This window comes from Pteronotus mesoamericanus, unplaced genomic scaffold (assembly GCF_021234165.1).
Source record: "Pteronotus mesoamericanus isolate MK-2021 breed Mesoamerican mustached bat unplaced genomic scaffold, CSHL_Meso_final contig_50, whole genome shotgun sequence".
In the NCBI taxonomy this organism is placed as follows: Eukaryota; Metazoa; Chordata; class Mammalia; order Chiroptera; family Mormoopidae; genus Pteronotus; species Pteronotus mesoamericanus.
Genome location: NW_026555186.1, coordinates 42,405,136 through 42,431,878, shown reverse-complemented (window position 1 = coordinate 42,431,878; position 26,743 = coordinate 42,405,136). Strand labels below are relative to the sequence as shown.

The following is a 26,743-nucleotide window of genomic DNA, read 5'->3' as shown; positions in this document are numbered from 1 at the left end:
AAATGAATTATATATTTAGGTTTATTCTTAATACTAGCAGCAGGAAGAGCACATTGTGAGCTAAATTGGTTAATTGAAGTTGGAATCAGTACTACCTTTATACATAGATCACATACCAGAAGATAATTAAGAACTTCATTAAGATAATCTCGAGGACCAATGTGCTCCAAATATTTTTGTGTGGAGAATGGCACACAGATATATTCTACGGAACATATAGGCATATGAATTGGCCAAACATTACTTGAAGAAAAAAATTTCATTATTGGCCACTAATTAAAGGCAGAATACATAAGTAACAGGGTTTTTTTCCTATGACATAAAATTTCAAAATCTCATCTGTTGAAGAAGTTTAGAGTATAATGCACCAAAGACTGCATAGGCACATGGTTTGACAGTCAGTTAAAATCTTCTAACCCTTGCTTCTGAAAGTGTGTCTACTCAAAGCAACATCTGGCAGCTTATTAAAAATGCCCTCTCCCAGGCCTCGCCCCAGACCTACTGAATTAGAGTCTACATTTGAATACTATATCCAGGTCATTAATATGCACATTAAAATATGAGAAGCAACAAACAACTTCTTTGGAAGAGGTTGAGCTTTTGTGGGGCTGTATTGCATGGCCTTATTTCTGAAAACTTTTAGAAATTTTAACTCTATTTAAAGCTGTTTGTCATACACTTCTAAAACTTACTCACCTCATGTCTGAAGTTAGGTTGCTTTATAGCAATTTACAACCTCACCAGTGAATAAAAAGATGGCAAAGAAATGCTTATTCCTTTGTAGATTCTAGACACAGATTAATTTAGTTTATAAGTGAACATTTGCATGGTGTGAATGTTGACTAATACTTAATTTCTTTGTGTATTTCACTTAAGAAAATACAAAACATTTCATACTAACTCAGTTGTTTAATTAGTTAGTACTTACATTTTAAGTTTTTCTGAAGTCTTCTGTCTGGCTAAAAACATTGTTCCTCAAGGAAGAGTAAATGCTGTTGTTGAGGAAAGCTATGAACTTTCCTGTACATTCTTGCTGAGTTTCTCATGTTGGACGATTTAGTCATCTGATTTGAGGGAGTTTCCTAGGAGAGTAGGCCTGGTTGGTTCGCAACAATGTTTGCTTCTTCCTCCAAAGGTACCTGGCCCTTGTCCCAGGGCTCCTCCACAGTCATGCAACCCTGAAGGTGCAGGTGTTGTGTGGACATTCTGCGTTTCCCCAATGGGACTTCGGAGTAAGGGAAACTGACACAAATATACTCACATTGCTTGCTGTGTCATGGTTAATAAAAGCCTTTGTTTCTTTTTGTGTCTTGTGTCTTCTGCCAGCATCCTTGAAACAGTAGTATGCCAACTTCTTAGCTTGCAGACTCTTCACAGTTCTTAAAAGCTGGAACTTATTCAACTTGACCAACCTAAGATATGGTTTAAATTTTCTGCTGTATCCTGAAGCACAGATGATGTTAAAGTTCTTATTGCAGCCATTGATTTTTTTCTTTTACACTTTTAATCTTTCCCAACTAACATATATCATTGCTCTATCTTTTAGAAACAGGAGATGGATTTACTTTTCCTTGATGAACTGTGTGGCTTTTTGCAATATGTTGTAAATAAAGACAGTGGCGCCAATCCAAAATTTATTAGTTGATTTTGTTTTTTCTCTTGATTTCTTCCCCACCCCCTAACCCCGCCCCTTTGATTGATTGATTGATTGATTGATTGACTGATTTGGAAGGAGAACTAGATATGGGAATCATTTCACCCTCTTTCTTAGGTATGATATGTCAGAGATGCAACCAGTGGCCAGAAAATAGAACAATAACTGTTTCTATAATTGGATCGAATTTGTGACATTAGATTCTTTTGAACTAAATGCTATGCTTGTAGTCTAAACCAAAAGATCCTTGATTTTAGTTGTAATTTTTAAATAACTCTCATTTTCTGTTGAGTAAGAAAGAATAATGAAGTACTTTTTATTGTTGTTGCTCTGAAAGTTTAAAAACAAGTCTCTTTTGTATAAGCAATTTTACACAAAAAGTTTTACTTTATTATTTCACTTTAATGTAGTTTATCTTTCTACTCACTTTTAAAAATGCATACACCTCTTTTAACTTAGATTTATATGAAGTAAAATAAAGACTAAAAGTTTCACAACTAAATAATTTCTACCCCAAGAAAACAGTATGATAGACTGAATAAAATAGTTGAAAATGTAACTACATTTTACTGTTTTAATTAGCTTTTTAATTTATGATAGCTGTAGATTCATATGCTGTTGTTCGAAGTAATACAGAGAGATTTTGTGGATCTTTATTCCATTTCCCTCAATACCAACATTTGGTAAAATGATAGAACAATAATGCAATGAGAATATTGGTATTGATACAGTCAAGATATAGAACATCTTCCATTACCAAAAGGATCTCCTGTATATTCCTTTTATAGCTACACCCACTTCCTGCCCACCTCAGCCCCCTTCTTAAACCCATGGATATCATCAGTTGGCTCTTAAATTCTATAATTCCATCATTTTAATGTTAAATGCAGATATAGAATTAATATATAATCTTTTTGAATTATTTCTTTTCACTCAGCATGGTTTTCTAAAGATTCATTCCAGTTCCATTTGTCAGTATTTGTTGTTGTGGTTTTTTTTTTTTATTGCTGAGGATTATTCTGTGGTATAGATGTACCACAGTTTGCTTAACCACCCATTTATGGATATCTGGATTGTTTCATTTCAGGACTATTTTGAATAAAGCTGCTGTAAACATTTGTATACAGGTTTTATGTCAGAATAATTGCTTATTACTCTGGAATAAATGCCTAGAGGGTACCATTGCTGGCTTGTGTGTGTGATAGTTACATGTTTATGTTTTTAGAAACTGCCAAGCTGTTTTTTAGAGTAACTGTATCATTTCACATTCCCACCAGCAATAAATGAAGGATCACTTTCTGTGCATCCTTACCAGCATTTGATGTCATCACTATTTTTTATTTTAGCCATTCTCATAGATGTGTAGTGATATCTCATTGTGCTTTTACTTGTATTTCCCTAATGGCTATTGTTGTTGAACATCTTTTCATATATTTATTTGACATCTGTATTTCCTCTTCAGGAAAATGTCTCAATGTCTTTTGGCCATTTTCTGATCGGATTGTTTGGATTTTATTACTCTAACATTTTGAGAGTTGTTTATACTGTATATTCTAGTTAATAGTTAATTTTCAGGTATGTGGTTTGCAAATAGAGTTGATGCTCATTGTTTTTGGAAATTGTATTTGCAAATTTGCGTACTTGTTAATATTAATTTGTTACCCCAAATCAATGTTTGTGGTGATTTCAATCATTTTAAAACATGCACTGAATGGCACAAATTTTGAGTCACCTGACATGCACATTTCCAGCAGAGGTCAAACAAAGTGATGCTCTGCCTTCTTGTTTTAACCCTCATATTGTAAACAGGTGTCCACTTCATGGTTTCTTTTATGCCACAGTTTTGTATATTTGTACTGTTATGTGCCTTACAGAGAAGATACCTGCATTAGACAAGCTTGGATCAGGCATGAGTTGTAGTGCTATACTGGGCATGAGTTTAATTCTAACGAATCACTATATATTAAATAAGATAACTTTAAACAGAAGCACACACAAAACAAGTGGATGATAACGTTGTTACCGAAGACTTGTAGGCATCTGTATTTTAGTTTTTGCTAATTCAATGTTCATGGAGAACTCATAGAACTTAACTACCATGAATAATGAAAATCAATGGCACATTCTTTGATCCTTTTAACAGGCCTTTCACAGAGCAAAAGTTCTCAATTCTGATGAAGTGCAGCTGATCAGTTTTTTTTTTTAATGGATCATGCTTTTGATGTCAAATCTAAGGACTCTGCCTAGTCCTACATCTTGAATATTTTAATTCTATGTTTTTTTCCTAGAACTTTTATAGCTTAATACTTCACATTTTGAATTAAGTTTTGTGTAAGATGTGAGACAGACTGAGGTTCATTTATTTTTTCCTTATGAATATTTAATTTCTCTGCTACCATGTGTTAAAACGACTATATTTCCTCCAATGATCTGCTTTCTCAAAACTCATGTGGGCATAAATGTGTGTCTACTTTTGAGTTTTTCGTTCTGTTTCATTGATCTGTATGTTTATCATTCTGCCAACACACATAATTTGGATTGATGTAGCTATATAATAGGTCTTAAAGTTGGGTAGATTGATACCTCCCCACTTTATTTTTCTTTTTCACAATGTTTCATCTACTCTAGTTCCTTTACCTTTTCATATATATGTGTGTGTGTATATATATATATATATTTTAAATAATCTTGTTGATATCTAAAATCTCACTTGGATTTTAATAGGAATTTCATTAACCTGCTTATCAATTTGTGGAGAACTGACATCCTTATTATGTTGAGTCTTACGTGAACATAGTATTTCTTGCATGTCTGTGTCTTTTATTTCTTTTAGCTGTGTTTCATACTCTTCCGAATACAAGTCTTGCACACATTTTGCTAATATTACACCTGAGTATTTAATTTGTTTGGTCTTAAATGATATAATAATTTTAGCATTCATGTTTTCATTGCTGTATATAGAAATACAATTTATTTTTTGTATTTTTAATCCTTATCCAAGGATATGTTTATTGATTTTAGAGAGAGGGAGGGGGGAGAGAGAGAGAGAGAAACAGAAACATTGATTTTAGAGAGAGAACAGTCGATTGCCCCCTATATGTGCCCCAACCAGGGACTGAACCTCCAACCTAGGTATGTACCCTGACGGGATGGAACCTACAACTTTCTGGTGTACAGGATGATGCTCCAGCCAACTGAATCACCTGCCAGGGCGAAATATGATTGATTTTTGTAAGTTTATCTTATACCCTGTGTTTTCTGCTGCACTCATTTATTCTAGGGTTTTAATTTTCCTGCTGGATTCTTTGTGATTTTCTGTTTAGACAAATGTCATCTGCAAATAGGGACAGCTTTTCTTGCTCCTTTCTGATTTGTCTATCTTTCATTTCCTTTTCATATTGCAGTGGCCAAAACTTCCAGTACTATGTTGAATGAGATGTTGAAAGTGCAAATCTTTGCCTTGTTCCCAGGCTTACAGAGAAAACATTCAATCTTTTCCCATTAAATATAATGTTAGATGTAGGTTTTTTGTGGATGTTTTATCAAGTCCACTAATAAAATTGAACACGTGACTGCATTTCAATTTCAGAAAGGATTTATTTTTGTTTCTGAACTCAGTCTATTTTTTGGTTTATTTGTCAACGTGGAATTTGTATACAGTTATTAACATTAAATACTTCACATGCTCTAACAACATTACTTAAACTCTCCAAATATGGAGTAAAAATTTATCGTCGTTGATACTAAAGACACTATGAATAATGTTCTGTGTGTCCAGAGTTGGTCCCCCCGTAATCCCTCATGTTGCTGCCTGATTCCTTAGAAGTCTTTCCTTGGTCTTGCTGCTATAATTGGTTATGCCTTATCTTTCCATGTACCCACTTTATGAACATGTATTTACAGTTAATGGTATGCTGGACTACATCCTGGTGCTTACTTCTTTTACACTATATTAGCTTTCTGATTGCCTATAAATCAGAATTTTACAAGTTATTTCTTTCAGTAGAATTTTATGATTTTAAAAAGAGTTGACATTGATTAAAACAAAAGGAACATTTTTGGGTGGCACAAGGGCTTCTTTCTGTGAAATGGTTTGAATATTTCAGATATAAGGGGCTCTGTTTTTTCATAAAGTTAAGTTAAAATGCATTGATCAATAGATTACTAACACATTAGATCACTAAACAGCCAGTGCCCTCTGAATGAAATTTACTCAGTTCAGATATTTAATCTGCCCTTTCTAACCCTCGATAGCATTCCAGGGTTTTGCCACTATGTGTGAGAATGCAAGATAAGCCTAAAACTTGGATTCTTTCTGAAGGTATAATGAGCTACCACCCCAGCCATTTGGCACGTCACCCATGTTATTTTAGAAAAAAAAAAAAAGAGGCTTTCAGTGGAATGGGATTATTTTACTCTAGCAGTTTTCTATGTTATAAACTTTAATTGCAAGTTTAAATGAACAGAAGTAAATTTGTGCCCATATGGCATTAAAGTATGTTAACTTTAGGGGAGAGAAATAATATGAATAATGCTTGGAGATGTTTTTCTGTGCCAGAAACAAAAGCATAACATTCTTAAAATTGTACTTTGACTGAATTGTACCTGTATAAGGATAAAATGATATGTTTTACGCTATTCTTTTTCTTGGATCATGGGCATTTCTAAAAGTAGAATAAGATTTGTAGCCTAGTAATGATTTTACAAGCATCATAGTAACTGGGCAAATATCCTATTGTAAATTTCTTACATGTATATTGATGTCATTAAACACAAGCATATTGTATTTCAGAATTATTTAGTCTTCTTCACTGTTACTGACAGTTGGTACATTAGTTCATGTTAAATGGAATATCTCTTTAAACTATTCTTGGCATTTCCTGGATTAGATGAATTATGAATTTGATTATTAAAATTAACCTTTTATGTTCATCTGGTATGTTGTTCTGAGCCAATGTCCTATTGTGCTAAATTTTTATCTTTCTGTGCTGTGGAAAGAAATCTTTATTCAGGTAGATATTTAATGCAAAGTATATTTTGCATGAAATGTAGTTTGCAATATATGCAGTTTGTTTTTACATGCAAATATTTTACAAATATATCTTACATGAGCCAGAAGAAGGATGGCTGTGTTCTAACTTTGTACATCTTTTTATTTCTTTCTTCCTTTCCTCAAAATTGATTAGGATTTTGGAAATAATAGAAATGAATCCTACTATTACCAATAAAGATAAACTCTATTTGACTTCCAAAATATATGCTAATTGATGCCCCCCACTCCCCATCACATCTCCATCTCAATACTCTCTAGGTTTTAAGAACATTTTGTTAAATTAGTTAAAGGGAAAAGATTCTAAAAAATCATGCTTGGCTATTATGTCATAGGCAGATGGGACTCCTCATTACGCTCTTTATTTTATTCCTCTTCATGAATTTGTCAGCTTTGTAGGTTTGTTTTTTTTTTTTTTTTTTGTATTTTTAAAGAAGAAATGGCACAAATTGTTTCTTGATCCTCTTTCTCTTTTGAGGATGTGCTTACGCATCCACATGTTTCCATATTCGTGTGTGTGTGTATACATGTACAGACACATGTGTCATTGGGAGTCTCTTTGGGCATTTGTGAACTGTCTGATCAGGAGAGAGGAATTCTGATTATTTTACAGTGTGATACAGAATTTAGAAAGAATTCTGGACCCTTTATTCAGAATTTGAGGTCAATATAACACTATTCAAAGTTTTATGGAATACTTTAAATGAAACTATTAGAAGTCACTGACTATAAGTTGGTTTTAAAAGGTTTTACAGTGCAGAATGTTGAGTTTAGCTATTTTTGCTGATGAAATATTCTGAAATAGAGGTTAACTGATTGCATGAGATTATGAAATCTTGAATTAGGAAGTCATATAGTTCAAGGGCATTAAAACATCTTTTTCAGGAGTAACTTTTTCTAGGAGGAAGAGCAGATGTAACTTGAAAGAGCGAAGACCAGTTTGTGAGAATATTCACAGGCATTGGGTTTTCCAAACCTAAGATTAAATGTGGGCTTTTATTGCTAGTAAATATGTAGACTGTATTATGTAAAAAGACTGCATATACTTTTAGCTTTGCTTAGAGCCCTGAAATATCTTATTGAGCACGGAATACCTAGTTGAAGCCATATTGGAGTTCTTAGAAAACATTCTAGGTTCATTTGTACTGATTTCCCATCCAGCTCCTAGAGCAATTGTCTTCATGTTATATTATTGTTAAAATCAATTGAGTGAGATAACCAGTGCATCAGATAAAATATTTGCTTGCTAAATCCTAAACTGGATGAGCTAGACATCTTTCAGAGACTGCAACAAGTCACTCAAACAGCTTATATTTAGTAATGGTTGATTTGGTAGAAATATTGAAGAAAAATATAATGTGAGTGAGTATTGACAATTGGGAAGTAAAAACAACTGCCAGATCTACCTGGCACACAGAAACTAGAGGTGAAAGGTTCAGTCAGGAAATATGTAGGTTATGAAGTAATTAAGAGGTATCCTACTTATTTGTTTACTTTTTAGCATCTTTCTCCTGAGAGTAGATGCCTGTCTTTTTCTTTCTGTATCCCCAGTGCCTGGATCAATATCTGGCACATAGCAGCTTCTCAATAAATATTTGTCAGCCTAGCAAACTACCTGACAGAGAGCATGAATTAGGCTTCATGTTGAGCAAAGCTATATTCACTGCTATAATCAGGGTAGAGTACTTTATACAGAGGATTAAGAATTTCTTTTGTTTGCTTTCAAACAGGATATTACTAAGTTATATTAGATCATAAATATTTCTTAGAAAATAATCACAAATTTACGTATTTGTAAATGAGAAACATTTTCAAAGTATCAGTTGCTTGCGTGGAAAATAGTGAAATGGGAAAATCTAATTTTAGGAAAGTAGTTTCTTTTTTAGGTTTATAACATAAGTAACGTTGGAAGTCAATGGTTATAGAACAACTTAGTGGATCCTAGAATGCAAGATGATCTTTGAGATATTGTAGGGAGGGGCCTGTGCAAGAAATCTTACTTGGAGTTGTAAACCTGTGAGATTTTATTTGGGACACCTCAGTAACACTGCACAGTCCCTAAATCTGAGAACTAGTCCAACACTCTTGCTGTGTGCATTCTCATACAAACTTTAGGTTTGTAAACAATGCACTGCCCATAAGTTTAAAAAGGCTGATGCCCATTGTTCTAATGATTTCATAAAGGTATCCATTCATGTTTTTAAAACCCTGTGTGTATCTATGGAGAAAAAAGTATTACTTTATTTTTGCTAAGGACAGAAACTTATTTATTGCCTAGACAGTGTATGTACATATGCATGTTTGTATATGTACACTTAGGTATGTAGATAAATACAGATACAGGATATAGATATTACAAGATTAAAGCTGTCACATCATTTCTTACTAGTAGTTTCTGAATAGTTTCAAAGATGGTGTAGGCTGACAGTCTTGGTTAGAAAAGAGTTCCTGTAGTCAGTAGAGGGAGAAGGGACTTAATCTCCACATATTTGGTAATTCTTCAAGCACTATGCATCTATTTAGGGAAAGCCATTTGGAAGAAAATGTAGAGACCATAGTTTCTCTGATTTTTTTTCCAACTCAGTACATACCCAACATGGTACTTCTCCAGGAGATTTTTTTAGATCCAGCAAATCTTTCTTGTTTGTAATGATATGGGGCAGGGCTATGAAATTTTTATATGTATCATAAATTTTATATATGCATATGTAACTGTGGTAAGAACACTTAATATGAGCTCTACCCTCTTGAAAAATTTTAATTGCACAATACAGTGTTGTTAACCATAAGCACTATTTGTACAACAAATCTCTAGAATTAATTAATCTTGTAAAACAAACTGTATACTCATTGAATAGCAACTTCCCATTTTCCCCTTCCCCAGTCCCTGGCACCAACCATTTTACTCTGTTTCTTTGAGTTTGACTCTTTCACTCAGATAATGTCCTCTAGTTTCGTCCATATTGTTGCATATGGCTGAATTTCCTTCCTTTCTAAGGCTGAATAATATTTCATTATTTGTATATACCATGTTTTCTTTATCAATTCATCCATCTATTGATTGGCATTTGGGTTGTTTTCCTATCTTCGCTATTGTGATACCGCTACAGTGAATATGGGAGTGCAGAGACCTGAGAGATCCTAACTTCCATTCTTTTGGATATATACCCGGAGTAAGACTGTTGGATCATGATTCTATTTTTAACTTTTTAAGGAACCTTTATGCAGTTTTCCATAGTGGCTGCACCACCATTTTACATTCCCACCAACAGTGTACAAGGTTTCCAATTTCTTGAATAACTGTGATTATCACCCAGAGATACGCTCTTGGCATCTGCCTCAGATGGCCTGTGCTTATTTTGCTTTAATTCTTTACAAATAATTTATAAAGGTGATTTACTTGAATCAATAGTAAAAGTACCTTATACTTAAAGACCAATTTTCCTTTTTTGTAGCTTTTTTATGTGCATTACCTCTTTTGATTTTTAAAGATATAGACATAAATAGAGATTTGATTCTTATGTGTGATCTGTCTCCTCTTAGAGTTGTTATTGGGAATTTTCTAAGAAACTATTGTACATTATTTTACATTTGAGCTTTATTGTTCAAACTAGTCCCTCTGCAAAATTGTAAATAATTTGAACGTTCTTATTTTATTAAAATAGCTTTGTAATTTATAATTTTTGAAGATACACTTCCACTAACATTCTTGTGTCAGCGCATTTATAGACTGAGCAAAAAAATTTTATAGTAGATGGCGTGAATATTTTACTTTAGGTCTGCAATGTAAGAGAACAACAACAAAAAATGTGTGGGGAATTCTGTTATGAGCTAGCAAGTCTGTGGGTTTAATTTGAATTCACTGAAGAGAGTGGACTTCGTAGATTTACAGTTAATGAGCGATTTTTCTTAAAGTATTCTGTCACTGTGGGATTACATACAGTCAGAACTGACAGTTGGAAACGTGCTGAGATCGGGAAACTAAAAAACAGCTGTCTCTCTGGGCAAACGCTACCAGCTGGTAAGGCTCGCCAAAGCAAAATATTTTATACAATAAAATAGCTTTCAGATATCACTGAAGTTACATATTACATATTTAAGGTAATTTTTTTTTTAGTTTGTTTGCTTTTGTCAAGCCAAAATACTAAGATTTTTTTTCAGTTTAGGAAGTTTACTAGTTTAATGACAACTAATCTCTTTCGTATGTATTCATTAAACCAGTATATATATGCCTTAAGCAGGGGTGTCCAACCTGCGTCCCATGGGCCGCATGCAGCCCAGGATGGGTATGAATGTGGCTCAACACAAAATCATAAATTTAGTTAAAATATTATGAGATTTTCCTTGAGATTACATGTCACAGTGTATTTAATGTGGGGCCCAAGACAACTCTTCTTCCTCCAGTGTGGCTCAGAGACACCAAAAGGTTGGACACACCTGCTAGAGTTTACTTTTTGAAGTTGTGTGGGGATCTTTGGAAAGGTGTTTTCATTTCTCTCATGAACTTTAGAAGCAGAGCCTTTTTTTAAAGTCTTTTCTAGAATGAAATCTGTATTTTAAATGTCTTAAATTATATCAGAGGTGAATTGTTAGGGTCCCATACTCTGAGATAAAATTTATACCTCTGATTAAATTTGGTGATTCCCATTCCTTTGATATTGTCAGATCTGATAAAAGTTGTCATTTAAATTGTAAAAGGTTACCTATATTTTATCTAAGTAGAAAACTATTTCCTTTTTTGGCAGAATGGTGTTTATTGAATTTCTATAATGCCTGTATTGCGTGGTCCTTTAGTTTTTGTATGTGGAGAAACTGTACAGTTACTTAATGTTTGTGCAAAAAGAAATAGGCAAACAGTGTATATTACAGACTTCAGTAGAAGTTTATATTTTCATTCATAAGAAAAATCTTAGCTAAAGGTAATAAGTCTAACCGAATATATTGTATAGTTGTTAGTAATACATTTTATCTCTTCTTTTGGCTTATTAACTATACCTTTTTGTTTTACTTTACTAATGGTTGCTCTTGGGTTTATGACACATCTTTAACTTACCAGTTTGTCTTCAAATAAAATTATACCGCTTCACATATAACATGAAATCCTCATAACCTTGTACTTCTATTTCTCCCTATATCTAGGCTTCCATCTGGAATCATTTTCTTTAGCATAAAGAACATTGTATAATATTTCTAGTACCACTCTGCTGGCAATTAATTTTCTTGGCTCTTGTTTGTATGGAAAGGTCTTTATATTGTCTTCATTTTTGAAGGACATTTCAGTGTATGTAAAATTTCAGGTATGGGGCATTTGTTTTTCTTGGATTACTTTAAAGGTGTTTCTTCATTTCTTCTGGTTTGTATTATTTCTGTTGAGAAGTTTGTAGTATTTCTTATCTTTGATCTCCTCTATGCAATATGTTGTTTTCTCTGGGTGCCTTTGAAATTTTTCTCTTCATCACTGGCGTTCAGTTCAGCAATTTGATTATGGAAGTGCCTGGGTTTTCTTTTGTTTTTTTTCTTCACAGTTATCTTCTTTGCTGAGCTTCTTGGATAGATGGATTTATAGTTTTTCAAATCTGGAAAATGATTTGCCCTTATTTTTCAAATATTTCCCCTCCCCTACCCCTCATTTCCTATAGTCAATCACATGTGTGTTAAGTTGCTTCTCATTGTCTCATAGGTCACTGAAGAACATTTTTCAGTGTATTTTTTCCGTGTTTTCTCTCTTTCATTTTGGATAAATTTTATTGCTATATCTTTATATTCTCTGATTTATTCTTCAGTGTTAAATCTGATGTTAAACCTATCGACTGAGTATCTTATTTCAGATATTGTGTTTTTCAGTTCTGAACAGTTCTTTTGGGTTCTTTTTTCATCCATTTCTATTCTCATATTTATATTTTCCTTTACATCCTTGAACCTTTTTATAATACCTGGTTTTTAATGCCCTTATCTCCTAATTTTATCATCTCTTAATTTCTAGGTCTGTTTTTACTGACCAGTTTCCCAGTTATAGATCACATTTTTGTGTTTTTATGAATGTCTATAATAATTTATACTGGATACTGGGCATTATAAATATATTGGTGAGTGTGGGTAGTATTGTCTCCTTTGGAAGAACATTGTATTTGTTTTGGCAGCAGTTAAATTTATTGTGGAACAGATTGATACTTGTAGATCTGTTTTAAAGCTTTGCTAAGATAGATCTAGAGTAGCTTATTGTAGGAATAGTTCACCGCTTTCTGAGGCATGACCCTTCCTAGGTCACTGTGGAATATTCTTGAGTTTTTAGTGAAACCTTTTCACTCTGGCTGGTTTGAAGTCGAATGTCTCTGAACCCTATGTAAGTTTTTGGGATTGTTTACCTCTAAACTTGCCAGTGTTTTTTTGTTTTCTCAGTAGTTTTCATAGCCTGGCCTCTTGAAAGTTTTATCCTATGCATATACAACTTAGCCAAAGACTTAAAGAAACTTATATGTAGATTTCTTAGGGCTGTTTTTCTAACTCCCTGTCTTTGGTATTGAGCTTTTGCAAACTCCATTTGCCTCTGTTTCCCTGAACACGTCTCTTCCTTCTCAACTCAGTATGGCCACTGGGTTCTGCTTGGGTTCCTCCACCATGGCCACAGTCCAGGAATTTTTTTCAGGCAGAAAGTCAGGGTGATTATGGGGTTTGTCTCCTTTTTCCCTTTTCTTTGGGAACACAGATCTACATTACTGGTTTTCCACTCTCTAAAAACAATTTAATATATTTTATGCATTTGTCTATTTTTTTTTATAATGAGAAAGCAGATCCAAATACTGCTCCAGTTATATGCCACAAGAAGACATTTTGGTCAACAACAGACTGCGTATATGACAATGGTCCTATAGAATTATAATAGACTGGAAAAATTCCTATTGTCTAGTGACATCTTGGCTGTCCATAAGGTCATAGTGCAAGACATTGCTCATGTGTTTGTGGTGATGCTGGTGTAAATAAACCTACTGATACTGCCAGTCATGTAAAAGTATGGTGCATACAATTATGGTAATCAAGTATGGTGCATAATACTTGAAAATGATGACAAATGACTATGCTTCTGCTTTGTGTATTTACTAGCTATACTTTTTATCATTATTTTAGATTGTAGTATTTCTATAATACTTACTGAAGAGTTTACTGTAACACAGTATGCTGTATAATGCCTATGGCAGCATCATACATTTCATGTTGCTATGTCTCTTGATTGCATGATTTTTCTTGTGCTTGATTTAATTTCATGTTATGGAGAGTAACATGCTGTACAGACTTGTAGCCTAGGAACAATAGGCTGTGCCATACAGTCTAGGTGTGTAGTAGGCCATACCATCTAGGTTTGTGTAAGTACAGCTCTGTGATATGTTCTCACAATGATGAAATTGCCTAATGATGCATTTCTTAGGACATCCCCATTGGTAAGCTGCACATGACTGTAATTCTACTATGGATGTCTGGAATCTAAAATATAACAATTTATTGGTTGTTTTTGTTTTTGTTCATGTGTCTGTTTTTGCTTATAGTAGAATAGAACAGAAGGAAACTTTTCTTCCTCTCTCTCAATGGCAGTGGTTATAAAACAAAGTATTTCTTAACTTAATAAGATAGCTCATCTTTCTTAGCATAGTGGTTCCTAGCAGACTCCACAGTGTTATGTTCAATAGAACTATCTTCTTTTCCAGCTCAAGAAAGACTGTCTTGTTAAATTGATAAAACACTCCATGTGGAAAGGTAAAAGGAGAGTGGCAAATATAGGACCTTATTTTTCCTCTGCCATCTTGAGAGGAATAGAGAAGAGGAAGGAAGAGAAACATCGATGTGAGAAACATCATTTGGTTGTCTCTCACACATGTCCCGACCAGGGAGTGAACCGGCCATCTAGACATGTGCCCTGACTGGGAATCTAACCAGCAAATTTTCATTTTGTGGGACGACAGCCAACCAACTGAACCACACTGGTCAGGGCATTCTTTACCTTGTTTAGAAGAAAAGATAAAGAATCAGAGTGTTAATTTCTAAAGCAGTTGCTGATATTTTCTCAGTTTCACAAATTCAAGTGGCATGGCAAAGGCTACTCTCAATTTATCAGTGTACCTGATATTTCTTCCTAACCACAATGTGGTCTTATTCTTTATGTGAGTGTTTCCCCCCCTTAGGTAAATAATTTATAGTAAATTTATTATTTGCATGTACAATTTGTAATTTGTAGTTTGTTTCCTTTTCTGGCTTACTGATATCTATTATTAAACCTTGTATTTTCATGTATTGGTCAACCTTAGATGTGTGCATTATAATGTGTTCCCTTGATTATGTTAATAAAAGTCTACACAAAATCATTCAGTCCTATCTATTTGCCTTTGAGACAAATTTTATAAATATTTACTCTAACAAAATGAAAAGGAAAAAGAACTATGAGAAGTTAGAGAGATTCTTTATCTGAAAGCTTGACACAGTGATGGTGTTGTCGTGAGTACCCGAGTTCAGTAACCATGGAATCTTCATTCTTCTTGGTTTTGAAACACAGATATTGATATTATTTTATTATTATTTTTAATCTTTACCTGAGGACATATTTATTAATTGAGAGTGGGCAGGGGGGAGGAGAGAGAGAGAAAGAGAAAGAGAAACATTGATCTGAAAGAGAAGCATTGATCAGTTGCCTCCCATATACAGATCAAACCCACAGCCTAAGTATTGAACCTGCATCCTTTTTTGGTGTATGGAGCGATGCTCCAGCCAACTAAGCCACCTCACTGGCCAGGACATGGATATTGATATTATTAAGAGAAACAGGAAAAATTGGGCCCTAGAGTTTCATGTCAAATCATCTGAATATACCCAATATTAAAACTAAAATCATATAAATTTATGTAGCCAAGAAATAAATCTAAAGCAGTGCTATTTATTGTTCACGTCCCAGAAAAGACCCTGCTCTGACTATTTTTTCGTTTTGGGCCAGAACAATGCATGGAAAGACGCTGTAGACTCCAGGTGGTGCTGTTAAACCAGGTATTCTTAACCCGAGGGGCTAGGGTTGAGGTAGGCTTCAAGTTCTGTGAACCTCAGTGGGATAAAAATTACATCTTTATTTTTACTAATTGCTAACCTAAATTTCTTTTTATTATAAATGTAGGTGTAAAAAATAATAGTATTATCAGCCTTGTGACTTCGTCACAGGTAGAAATCACCTATGTTTTTACATGATATAGTACTGCTAGTCATATCTAAACTACATTAATAAAGAGGGGCATAATAAAGGACAATATATCACAAATTCGGTTTTTAAAAAATTTGGACAAATTAAGAATGCCTAGTTTAGGCAATGAAAATTACTTTTTTTTTTCTTTACTATCTTAAGCATCCTCTTTTGTTTCTGTGCTTGCCTGATGGTATTAGATTACTAATAACCCTTTAATTTCAGTTTCATATCCCATTCTCCCTTAGCATCTTTATTTATGGACTGTGAACATAGGAGATAAAATATATCATGTGGGTTCAGAATGTATTCCAGACTCCCAGGCAGGCAGTATGCCTAGGTTTAAATTCAGACTCTGACTTATTTAGCTGCATGACTATGGACAGGTTATCTAACCTTTCAGATGCTTTGGTTTCCTCCTTTAGAGCATTGTTGTGCATATTAAAAGATTTATTAAAAGGATTTATGTCAGAATGAGTGCTGTGCATATGTTTGCTCTTATTGTTGTTGTTCATTTGAAAAAATTTGATTGCCATTACATGAGTTAGGCCCTAGACATTTAGCCCAAGACAGATATAGTTACTTCTCTTCTAGAAACTTAAAGTCTAGTGTCACAGACACGGATTGGAAAACACATTATTAATAATCTAACTGTTCAGGAGGAGAAATACAAAATTCTGTTATTTCTTGGGGATAGGTTGAGATGCAGGCAAGGAAATGTTAAAACTATATAAGCAAAGAATGGGCCAAGCATTCCAGACAGAGTATCATTTGCAAAGGCTCTGAGGTGAAAAAGATCCCTATGCATCTTCAATTTAAAAGGAAGTCAGTGTTTACACAATACCGAGAATGAGGAAAGAATGGTATAGGATGAAATTTGAGAAGTAGGCAGGGGGCAGATCTGGAAGTGCTTTGCTGGTTTTAAGGACTGGAGCCTTATCCTTATAGCACTGGAGAGCTATTAGATTTGCATTTTTAAAGGAGTAACACATTCGCTAACGAGATACGATCTAAAGGGAAGTCTGCTGTGCTAGAAATAGCAGAAGGCGGCTTCAGAAGCAGTCCGAAGAAGAGATAACAACCTGTTGATGGACTAGAATGGACTTAAATGGTCCTGGTTGAGAGGGGGAGACCTGGAGATCTTTTAATATTAAATAGAAGGACTTGATGATTGATTGTAAGGGATGGAAGAAGGACAAGGAGTCATGATATTTACGCTTGTGGCTTGAGCAGTTAGGTGGATGGTAGTGCCATTTATGCAGTTGATGAACACATTAGAGGAGAAATGGGTTTGGACATGTGTAGATGGATTCATTTTGAACATGCTGAATTTGAGATGCCTGTGAAATCACTACAAGGAGATATCTGTAATTAATTGGACACATTTATATGTCTGTGTCTTTGGTAAGTTATTTAAGAATCTGGTTATTGGGAAGAAAGGACGGCTTAGACTAAGAAGGACTCTTGTTTAGCGCGAGTAAAAGGAAAATGTGAGAGCATGTGATCTGAAATGGATGTAAATGAAGGACAGCTGGGGATATAGACTAGAACTCCAGGGAATGTTAATGAAAGTTGGAGAAATGAATTTTATTTCAAAGATATGCTGAAAAAGCAGTTACTTCAAAAGACTTTTTAAAAGTTTAGAATGTACCCACTAAGAATGAAGTATAAAAGATTTTAAGGGGAAAAATAGGGACGAGATGAAGATGATTTTAGTGAAATTTAAGATGTAGTTCTGACTTAAGAGAATATACACCCAGGGTAAATGTTCTTTAGTTCTAATTAGACAACTCATTGACATTCATATCATAGTCTCTTTAATGTAAAGATGCTAGAGGAACCCTTTTAGGCTTAGCCAAACTGACATTATTGAATAATATTAAACCTTAATTATTAAGAAATTTTATGTTTTTTCTTCCTTTTTTTCCCTGTGTTCCTCCCTTCCTCCATCTTACCCTCCTTCTCTTCTACTCTCCTTCCCTTTATACCTTGCCAGGAGGGAGCTAGGATGAAATGTAGTTTCTGTTAATGGGACATTAAAATGGAAAGGTGTTTTTCTTTTTTAAATAATTAGGTAACTTGCAGGGTGAGTTTTTATTTTAAATAATTTCTAAGTGCCAAGGTAATAACTTTGTGTAAATTTAATTTGCATAGGATTTAATAAACAATGCTTAAGGTTAGGTATGTTTTTCTTAGTGAATATTTTTGTGAAGCATTAAATATTTTTTAAAAATTTACTAAACTGTGGTACATCCACACAATGGAATACTATACTGGTGAAGAATAGTAAAGGAGGTCTCTGTTACCAAGAGGGCAGATCATTAGTGTAGATTTGTAAATGACAAAGTAACACAGTATATTTAGTTTGCTGTAAGAAGGAGATGATAAGCATGAATGTGCAACGCTGTGTGTGTAGTATGCTTTTATTTTTTAAAGAAAGAGAGGGAAATGATACATTTGTATTTGCTTATATTGGCACTAAGAAACAATGGAGAATGCTAAGGAACCTAAAAGATTTCTAGTAGGGTTCAGAATGAGGGGCATACAATGGAGGAGGACGGGTGTGAAAGTGAGACTTCTCAATATCTGTTGTATTATATTTTTTTCGTGTTTAAATCTTGTGAATTTGTATTCAATACAAAAATTAATTTTAAAAGCATTTTTAAATGTGTAGCTTATTTTTTTATAAACTGAAAACTCACATGTTTGTAAGCACTACCATTTATTTCTCATCCATTCATTGTTCCTGTATTGTGTATCTACAGTGTGGTTGATGCTACAACAAAGTAGGATATGTGTAATTCTTATTTATAAAAGACCCACTTCAGTGAGAATGTGATATAGTCACTGTGGAATGCTAAATGTCATAAGAAAGTCATAGTCATTGGCGGGATCAGTGAAAACGTCAGGCAGGAGGTGGCATTTGAATAGATTTTTGAGCAGTTAGAGAAAAATGGGAAAGGTTAAGAGAATTTGAGGTAGGGATGAACATAGGCATAAACATGCAAACTATAGGACTTGCTCACATGAGTCTTTGCTTTTGACTAGCCATAATGAATGAAAATTATCCTCGCGTAAAACTGTAGTATTGTAACATTTCAAGAAATTAAAATGTTTGATAAAAGTGAATTGTTGTCTCCCTGTTTATTATTTTCCCTATGTCCATTGAAATACTTGTGCAAACACACGGAATGTCAGTAGCACCTGAACTAGGAAATATGTACAATATGGGAAATTTTAAAAAACCTTTTGTTTTGGTAAAATTGCACACAGAAAACTTGTGTGATTACAAGGACCATATAATATATTATACACTTTTTTGAACCATCTGAGAGTAAAGTTGGAAATTTTATGCTCTTTTACCCCCATTATATTGGTGTATATATCCTAAGAACATTCTCTTTGTAATTATATTATAGTTATCAGAATCAGGAAATTTTATATTGATTCAATATTATCAATCTATAAGGCATGCTTAAATTTTGCTAATTGTCACATAAGGTGCTTAGTAGCTGATATTCCTCACTTCCAGGATTAAATCTAGGTTTACACATTGCGTTTAGTTGTCATGTCTCTTTATTCTCCTTTAATCTAGAACCGTTCTCTAGCCTTTTTTCATCTTTCTTGATACTGACATATTTTGAAGTAAAGGACATTTGTAGAAGGACCCTCAATTTGAATTTGTCATATATATTCTTCTAAGTCGATTCAGCTCATGTGTTTTTGACAGAAGTACCTTAGATGTATGTGATCTTTGTCCTCTGTGAATGATACCAAAAGTACATGGTTTTGGTTTGCTCCAATATTGGTGATGTCTGCCAGTTCATACAGTAAAGTTACTATTATTTTACTCTTTGTAATTAATCAGTAATTTGGAGGAATATACTTGAGACTGTGTTCTTTATGAAACTTCCATTTGTTAATTTCAGCATCTATTGATGATTTTCTAACTCCATCATTTCTTCTGTATGCATTAATTGGCATTCTACCATAAGAAAGAACATTCTTTCCCCTTTCCTTTTTACTTTATTTATATAGTTATGGATTCGTTGATTCTTATTTTATTCAGTGTGTTCTATAATCCATTGCTGTCATTATTTTGATGTCTTGACTTTTCCAGGTTTGGCCAGACGTCTTTTCATCAAGCAAGTTTTCTGTTCTTTTAACATTTATTCATCACTCTTTCAGTATTTTCTCCCTCTTCCTCCTCCCTCCTCCTCCCTCCTCCTTCCTCCTCCTCCCTCCTTCTTCCTTACTCCCCCTCAGCAGGGGGGCGGGGCTGCAAAATTTGTATTTTCAAACTGACCTTGCACTTTCTGTACTCCAGGCTCTGAATCAGTCTTTTCCCTTAGGATCTCTCCTTCCATCTTCAGAACCAGCATGGCCAATCACGGCCTTCTCACTTTGCATCTTTCTGGCATGCTGTTTTTCCATAATCTTCTACTTTTAAGGATTTATATGATTAGATTGTGTCTACTTACATAATCCAGGATAATCTCCCCTGCTTGGGTTCTTAACATTAATCATACATACAGTCTCTTTTACAATGTAACACATAACATTTTATCAGATTCTGAGATCTATGATGTGGGCATCATTGGGTAGCCATGTTTTTGCCTTTCACATACAGTAATACTTCCCTGGTGCCTGACTTTGCTGAATCAGTTTTCCTTTTCTGTTAGACTCCTCCAATCATTTCCCCCTTGATTCAGTGAATACAAAAGAGGTGTTAGGATTCAGTGTCACCATAGTACTATATTAGATATAATAGCTATAGAAAAATTAGAGAGGAAACAGATTCTAGAAATACTGATAAAAGAAAATATGCTCAGAGTATTGCTTTAAAAAATAGGAAGTCCTTGTTTGTGAGTTTATATTAATTTGTTCTTACACATAGCATTAAGGCCCATAGTTAGTCGCATAGCAACAGGAAGTAAACTGTTACAAGTAATCAGTAAAAAGTCTCTTAATTTTTTAGTATAAAAACATTCCAAAGTAGAGAGATACTCATTCAGAGCAGTAAGTGATAATAATTTACATGAATTTTTCTAACGAACAACATTGCATCTTAATGTATTATTTTTTTTCCTATTTAGATCATCACGAAGTATGTATATGAGCTCCTGGAAAAGGACTGTAATTTGAAAAAAATCTCTATTCCAGTAAGTCCATTTTTAAAAAATGTTTAGACTTCCAAATAAAATAGTTTAGAATTCAGAAGAAAACTTTTGTTTTGGGTTAACCGTAATAAGTTTAAATATTAAGGTCTTCATGTTTTGATATTGAGATAGAGAGTATTAAATTTTTGTCAGTATACCTAATCTCGTTGTGCACAATAGTTCTTAAAAAGCAATAATCTTCAGAACTATTGTGCACAACAAGATAAGGTATACTACAAAGTAGGCAAGGGGATGTAAAGTTCACAGCATTGGGAATACCATCAATGTACTGTGATGGCTGTGTGTGGTGCCAGGTGGGTACTGGAAATGACAAGGGGAGCACTTTGCAAGGTGTGTGATTGTCTGGCCAGTAGGCTCTGTGCCTGGCAACTAATACAGAATAATGTTGAATGTAAACTGTAATTGAAACACATAAAAATATATCTATAGGTAAATAGACACTAATACCTAACTTAAAAAAATATACTGGTTTCCAGTCTTTTTTGAAAATGAAAATACAATTAAAAGGACTACCTTTCTCTACTCTTTCCAATTTCATTGATATAATTTATTTGTTATTTATTTGAAGTAAACAATATATTTTTGTTTCATTAGATATTCACCGTCTCTTTATTTCTTGCTATTTTTATTATATATTTTATTTCTATATTATTTCCTCTACACATTCCCAAATTCATTCCTGATGCTTCCTGTTTGGTGACACAGCTCCTTCCTTTTTTGGCAGAACACTTCCCTTTTTTGGCAGAAATTTTGCACATTTTGCCATTTCAGAATGAAAAAGTTTGAAATTCATTCTCAGACTCAAATTCTCAAGAAAGCCGTTTTGTTTTTAATGTCAAACTTGAAATATTAAGCTTTCAAATGAAGAAATAGTAATCTTATATGTGAAGTGATGGTGGGACGGGATTAGAAAATCTTTGCTGTCCCTGACAACTCTCTGATTTTATGATATATATGAATCTGGAAGACTTACTAAAAAGTAATTCATTTAAAATATAAAACTTTGCATATAGATAATTTTGTTTGCATTAAATTTTGCATGGATTTCAAAAGTTTTTTGAGTGTTCTATGAATTATAGGATTTGAGGATTTCTTTATACTACCTATCATCACAAATTAACTTCAAAGCTAATTTTTTAAAAAAAGGAATCTATTTTATGTTTAATTTTCTATGGAAAACCTCAAATGCAGATCACATCGTTAATTATTTATTCATTTGGTCATTCATTCAACAAACATTTACATAAGCACTGTGATGTACTAATGAATAAAAAACATTTTCTGACAGCTAGGCCAACCCCTGTTGATTTGGAAACTTTCTTTCCTTTAGAACTATATGAAAACCAAATTATCAGTGGTCTTTTGGGGAGTGAATATACTAGTTCTTTTTGGATTCCAACCTTTTGGTTTAGTTTGCACCTTAGGTCTAGTGTGTTACTTTACTGAAACTATATATTGCATTTGGTGCGCTGGAAAGTCCATGTAGAATGTTGCCATTTTATTCAGTCTTCCTTTTTTTGTTAATTTTATTTCTTTCAAAGTGTTTAAAGAACACTATTTAAAGAGCTCTAGGTTAATTCATTGTTACTATACAATAAATATTAAGTCCTTTAACTGTATAATACTTTTGGTTTCTTGGAACCTTTACACTCAGGTCAATCCCCTAGATACCCAGAACAGATCACAAGATGATTGGCCATATAGATCATGTTTTATGAATGTTTCATTAATTTTCTTTATGGAAGACCTGAGATTAGGTTTAGAAGGACTTTATTCTCTTTCATCCAATTATTTTCCTCTCATTTAAACTTAGATTATAAAACTAATATGCAAAAAAACCCAATATACATAGAAAGAGCATTACATTATATGAGATCTATAATAAGTGTCAAGTCCACTTTTGGTTAAGCAAAGATTTCCTGGTTTCATTAACTAAAAAGCAACAAAAAATTTTTATTTTAGGAATTTAATCTCTCTTAAATTTTCATTATGTATTTTATATAGTTGTGAAATTTTTCTTCCGTAACTTACAGTTTTTTCCTGCGTTCTCTTAAATCCCAAATAGATGCTAGCAGTGAGAATGGGTTTTTGTTTTTTGTTTGAGTTTTTTTTGTATAGTTGTTACTACAGAAATACCACCAAACTTTTTTTTGCCCTGATGATGAACTAAGTTTTAATTTTATAGTTGAACTATTTCATAAGTAAGGAAAGAAAAACTTGTTTCTTTTTTAAATGACAGCACTATATGGAAGCCCATGATTTAATAGTAAAGATCATGATCCTGTTTCACCACCACCCCCACACACACTATTCTGAGTTGTGTCTCTTACTTATATAGAATATTGAATTAACTTAATGACTTGGCTGCAAATACTCAGTTTATTCAGTCATTTTTCTTTTGTTTTGGTTTTTTCCTTTTTATTGAACTTATTGGGGTGACACTGGTTAACAGATTCTACAGGTTTCAGGTGCACAATTCTACAACCCATCATCTGTACACTCTAATGTGTGTGATCCACCCCAAGTCAAGCCCTCCTCCATCACCATTTATTCCCCCTGTACTCTCCTCCACCTCCCCCCATCCCTTTTCACCAGGCATTCACCGTGCTGTTGTTGGTGTCCATGAAGTTTTACTCTTTTTTTGCTCAGTCCCTCCACCACCACCCCCAGCCAGCCACCCAGTCATTTTGAAATGAACATCACAGTTAGTGGGGTTCATTAGTGTCTCCATATGAGTTGTTAACGGGTAAAATTTGTTTGGTGCAGTCTCATTAACTAGTTGGTCTTCGAAACTGATTTGTCAGTAAATGAGATGGTATACTGGAATGACCTTTATATATATGTATTCTTTAATAAAAGCTCAGCTTAATGAATTACTGTTGTTTGAAGATAAATGGACTTGGAACAGCCATTTCCAAACGGATGTTAATGAACAAAAAGTTATTTGATTCATATAGAAATTTCACTATTGAAAATTAGCATTAACTTTATACAAGTAAGTTATAGTTACCAACTGCAAAGTCAGACTTCTGTGTTAAATGGATATGATGTTAGCTAATAACCAGCTCAAATACTGCCCTTACTCCTTAATCATTAATATCATTACATTATTCAGTTTTATTATTATTTTTTCCTTGAATTTTCTAATGTTCTCCTATTTTTGAAGTCAACATTTTGGGATATTTAAATAAAACTTCATTCACTTATTCATGGCAATCTTAATTTTTAACCCCTTAAAAGTGTTTGAACATAATAATAAAAAACATTTTTTATCTTTGGAAAATAAGTACTCTTCCAGTTTTAAAGTGATTACTGTGGAATTTAAAGGACCAACATTGCATTGCTTTAAAAATTGACTGAGTTCCTTAGTAACAGGGGACTTAGGCAAATGGGAAAAAGAAACAGTGATCAAGCTCCTACCGAAAAGTCCAGAGTGACAGGTTTTTTTCATTGAGATAAACAGATTTCCATTCCCATAGCCATTTCAGGATCCTTTAAGCCCTCACTGACTTTAAGAGGGACTTTTATTTGTGGGAGTTCAGATGCACTTTTTGGTAAATGAATAACTAGAAACCTCTGTGGCATCCCTTTTTGTTGCATACTGACAACTGCTTTTTAATTTTTCCTTTTTTCTTATCACCAATTTTCTTTTTTATTTTTTTAAGCCACTTTAGCTGAGTCATTCCTCTGTTTTCATATAATATTCTTAGGTAAATGGCAATTACCTAGTTTTGGTTTTCTTTCTTTCAGCCTCTTCCCTTCCTCTGTGACTTCAATCATATCTGCTGTCATTATTGTTTGTTTACTCAGGACATCTCATGCAATCGAAGCTAACGTGATTCTGTTATACTTGTAACTCTCTTCCATTGACAAAGTGAAGAACTATTGCATTACCTAGCAGGTGGATTTACCCTCTCTATTTGAGGATGTGTATAGTGCTGGTTTCTCTGTCACTGGCCAGGTTGCACAAAGGCTTCCATTCCTAGTTACTTGCCACTGCTGATGTGGAATGCGACTCAGTGTGTGCCATGGTGCATGTAATAAACGACTGGGGAGTTACCACTTCCTAAAAGTCTTTTGAGTCTTTCAAATCTAATCGTACATCATCTAGTTCAAATCAAAATATTAAGTACAATCACAATGAATAAAAATATTTACTTTTCATCCCATAGATAACTAGTACGTAAAATAGGGTTATAAAAATACACAAATAATATCCTTTCATTAAGTAATTGTTATATACTCTGAATGAAATTTTGAAGTTCACTTACCTAGAACAATAAGTTTTTGAATTTTTAAAATAGTTCTTTCTCCCATCTTTAAAAAGTTTAGTAGTATTTCTGAGTAATACATGATTTTCTAAAAGGCGTATCCTCCAATTGGGTTTTATTGTTTTCTCTTGTAGGTACAGTATACTTCTATTTTAAAGTTTTAGACTTAATAGCTATGTGACTTTGGGCAAGTTATATAAACTCTCTAGATCTCAATTTCTCCATCTATGAATGGGTATAATAATAGTACCACCTTAATGAAATTGTGATTGAGATAATATTTTTAAAACATTTTGCATAGTATCTGGACAATAGGAAGTACCCAAAAATTAGTTATTCTTAAAAATAGTGATTCTTAATATACAACAGTAATGTAGGGCCACATATATTTCCAATTTTGTTTTTTATATTTAAATTACTATCTTATCTCTTTTACTTATCCACTGTATATGTAATTGTTATTCTCTAGTGAATATTTTAATTTTACTTTAAACATTTTTACCTCTATAATTCTGTATTAACCATTTTGTAATTTATAGTAACCATTAATTGTTTTTTCATTTATGTTTATGCTTGATCAGAAAACATTTATTTATTATTTAACTTTTTTTAATTACAGGTAGATGCCACTGAGAGTGAACCAAAGAGTTTTATCTTTATGAGCGAGGATGCTTTGACAAATCCACAGAAACTGATGGTTTTGATTCATGGTAGTGGTGTTGTCAGGGCAGGTCAGTGGGCCAGAAGGCTCATTATAAATGAAGATCTGGACAGTGGCACACAGATACCCTTTATTAAGAGAGCTATGGATGTAAGTGTAATTTCTTTTCTATTTTGGGGGGCATTTTATAACTCTGTTTTATTATGTGTTATAATTTATTTTAACATGTTTCTTCAAAAGTATATCCTAAACATTATCTTACCTATTATCATTTATTTGTAATGAAAAATGGTTCTTCATTACTTTGCAGTTACACCAAAAACAAAATTATATCTTGTGTAAAAAATTATATAATGTCTTTGAAATGAATATTTTTATTCTAAATTTTTTGCTTATTATTATATGAAATGCTACTAAACTGTCAACTAATCAGTATTATTGTAATACTTCTAAAAAAATCATGACTGCTTTTTAAAATCTTTTCCTACCTAATTTAATGATGTTAGAAACTAAAAGAAATCTGCTACTTTAAATTAATCTTTTACTCTTTAAATGAAGAGTTGGAATAATTCAGTATTTTTTGTAATTTCTTTAAAAAAACTCTTTAAAGGCACAAATAAAATGCTTTCAGCCTAAGACATACATACTAAATGGTAAACTGTAATATTTATTGAATTACTCTTTTGAATTCAGACTTTTTAGAAATTGATATT

General features: G+C 33.2%; 1 protein-coding gene across 5 annotated transcripts in view; it reads left to right on the top strand.

Annotated features, from left to right (window-relative positions):
- ARB2A (ARB2 cotranscriptional regulator A) overlaps window positions 1–26,743 on the top strand; it is a 418,904-nt gene that overhangs the window by 81,862 nt on the left and 310,299 nt on the right. For all 5 annotated transcript variants that reach the window (XM_054578602.1, XM_054578600.1, XM_054578603.1 and 2 more), the window contains 2 exons: window positions 21,015–21,080; window positions 25,989–26,180. In XM_054578602.1, the coding sequence (XP_054434577.1) occupies window positions 21,015–21,080; window positions 25,989–26,180 (258 nt within the window). The remainder of the gene's footprint in view (window positions 1–21,014; window positions 21,081–25,988; window positions 26,181–26,743) is intronic.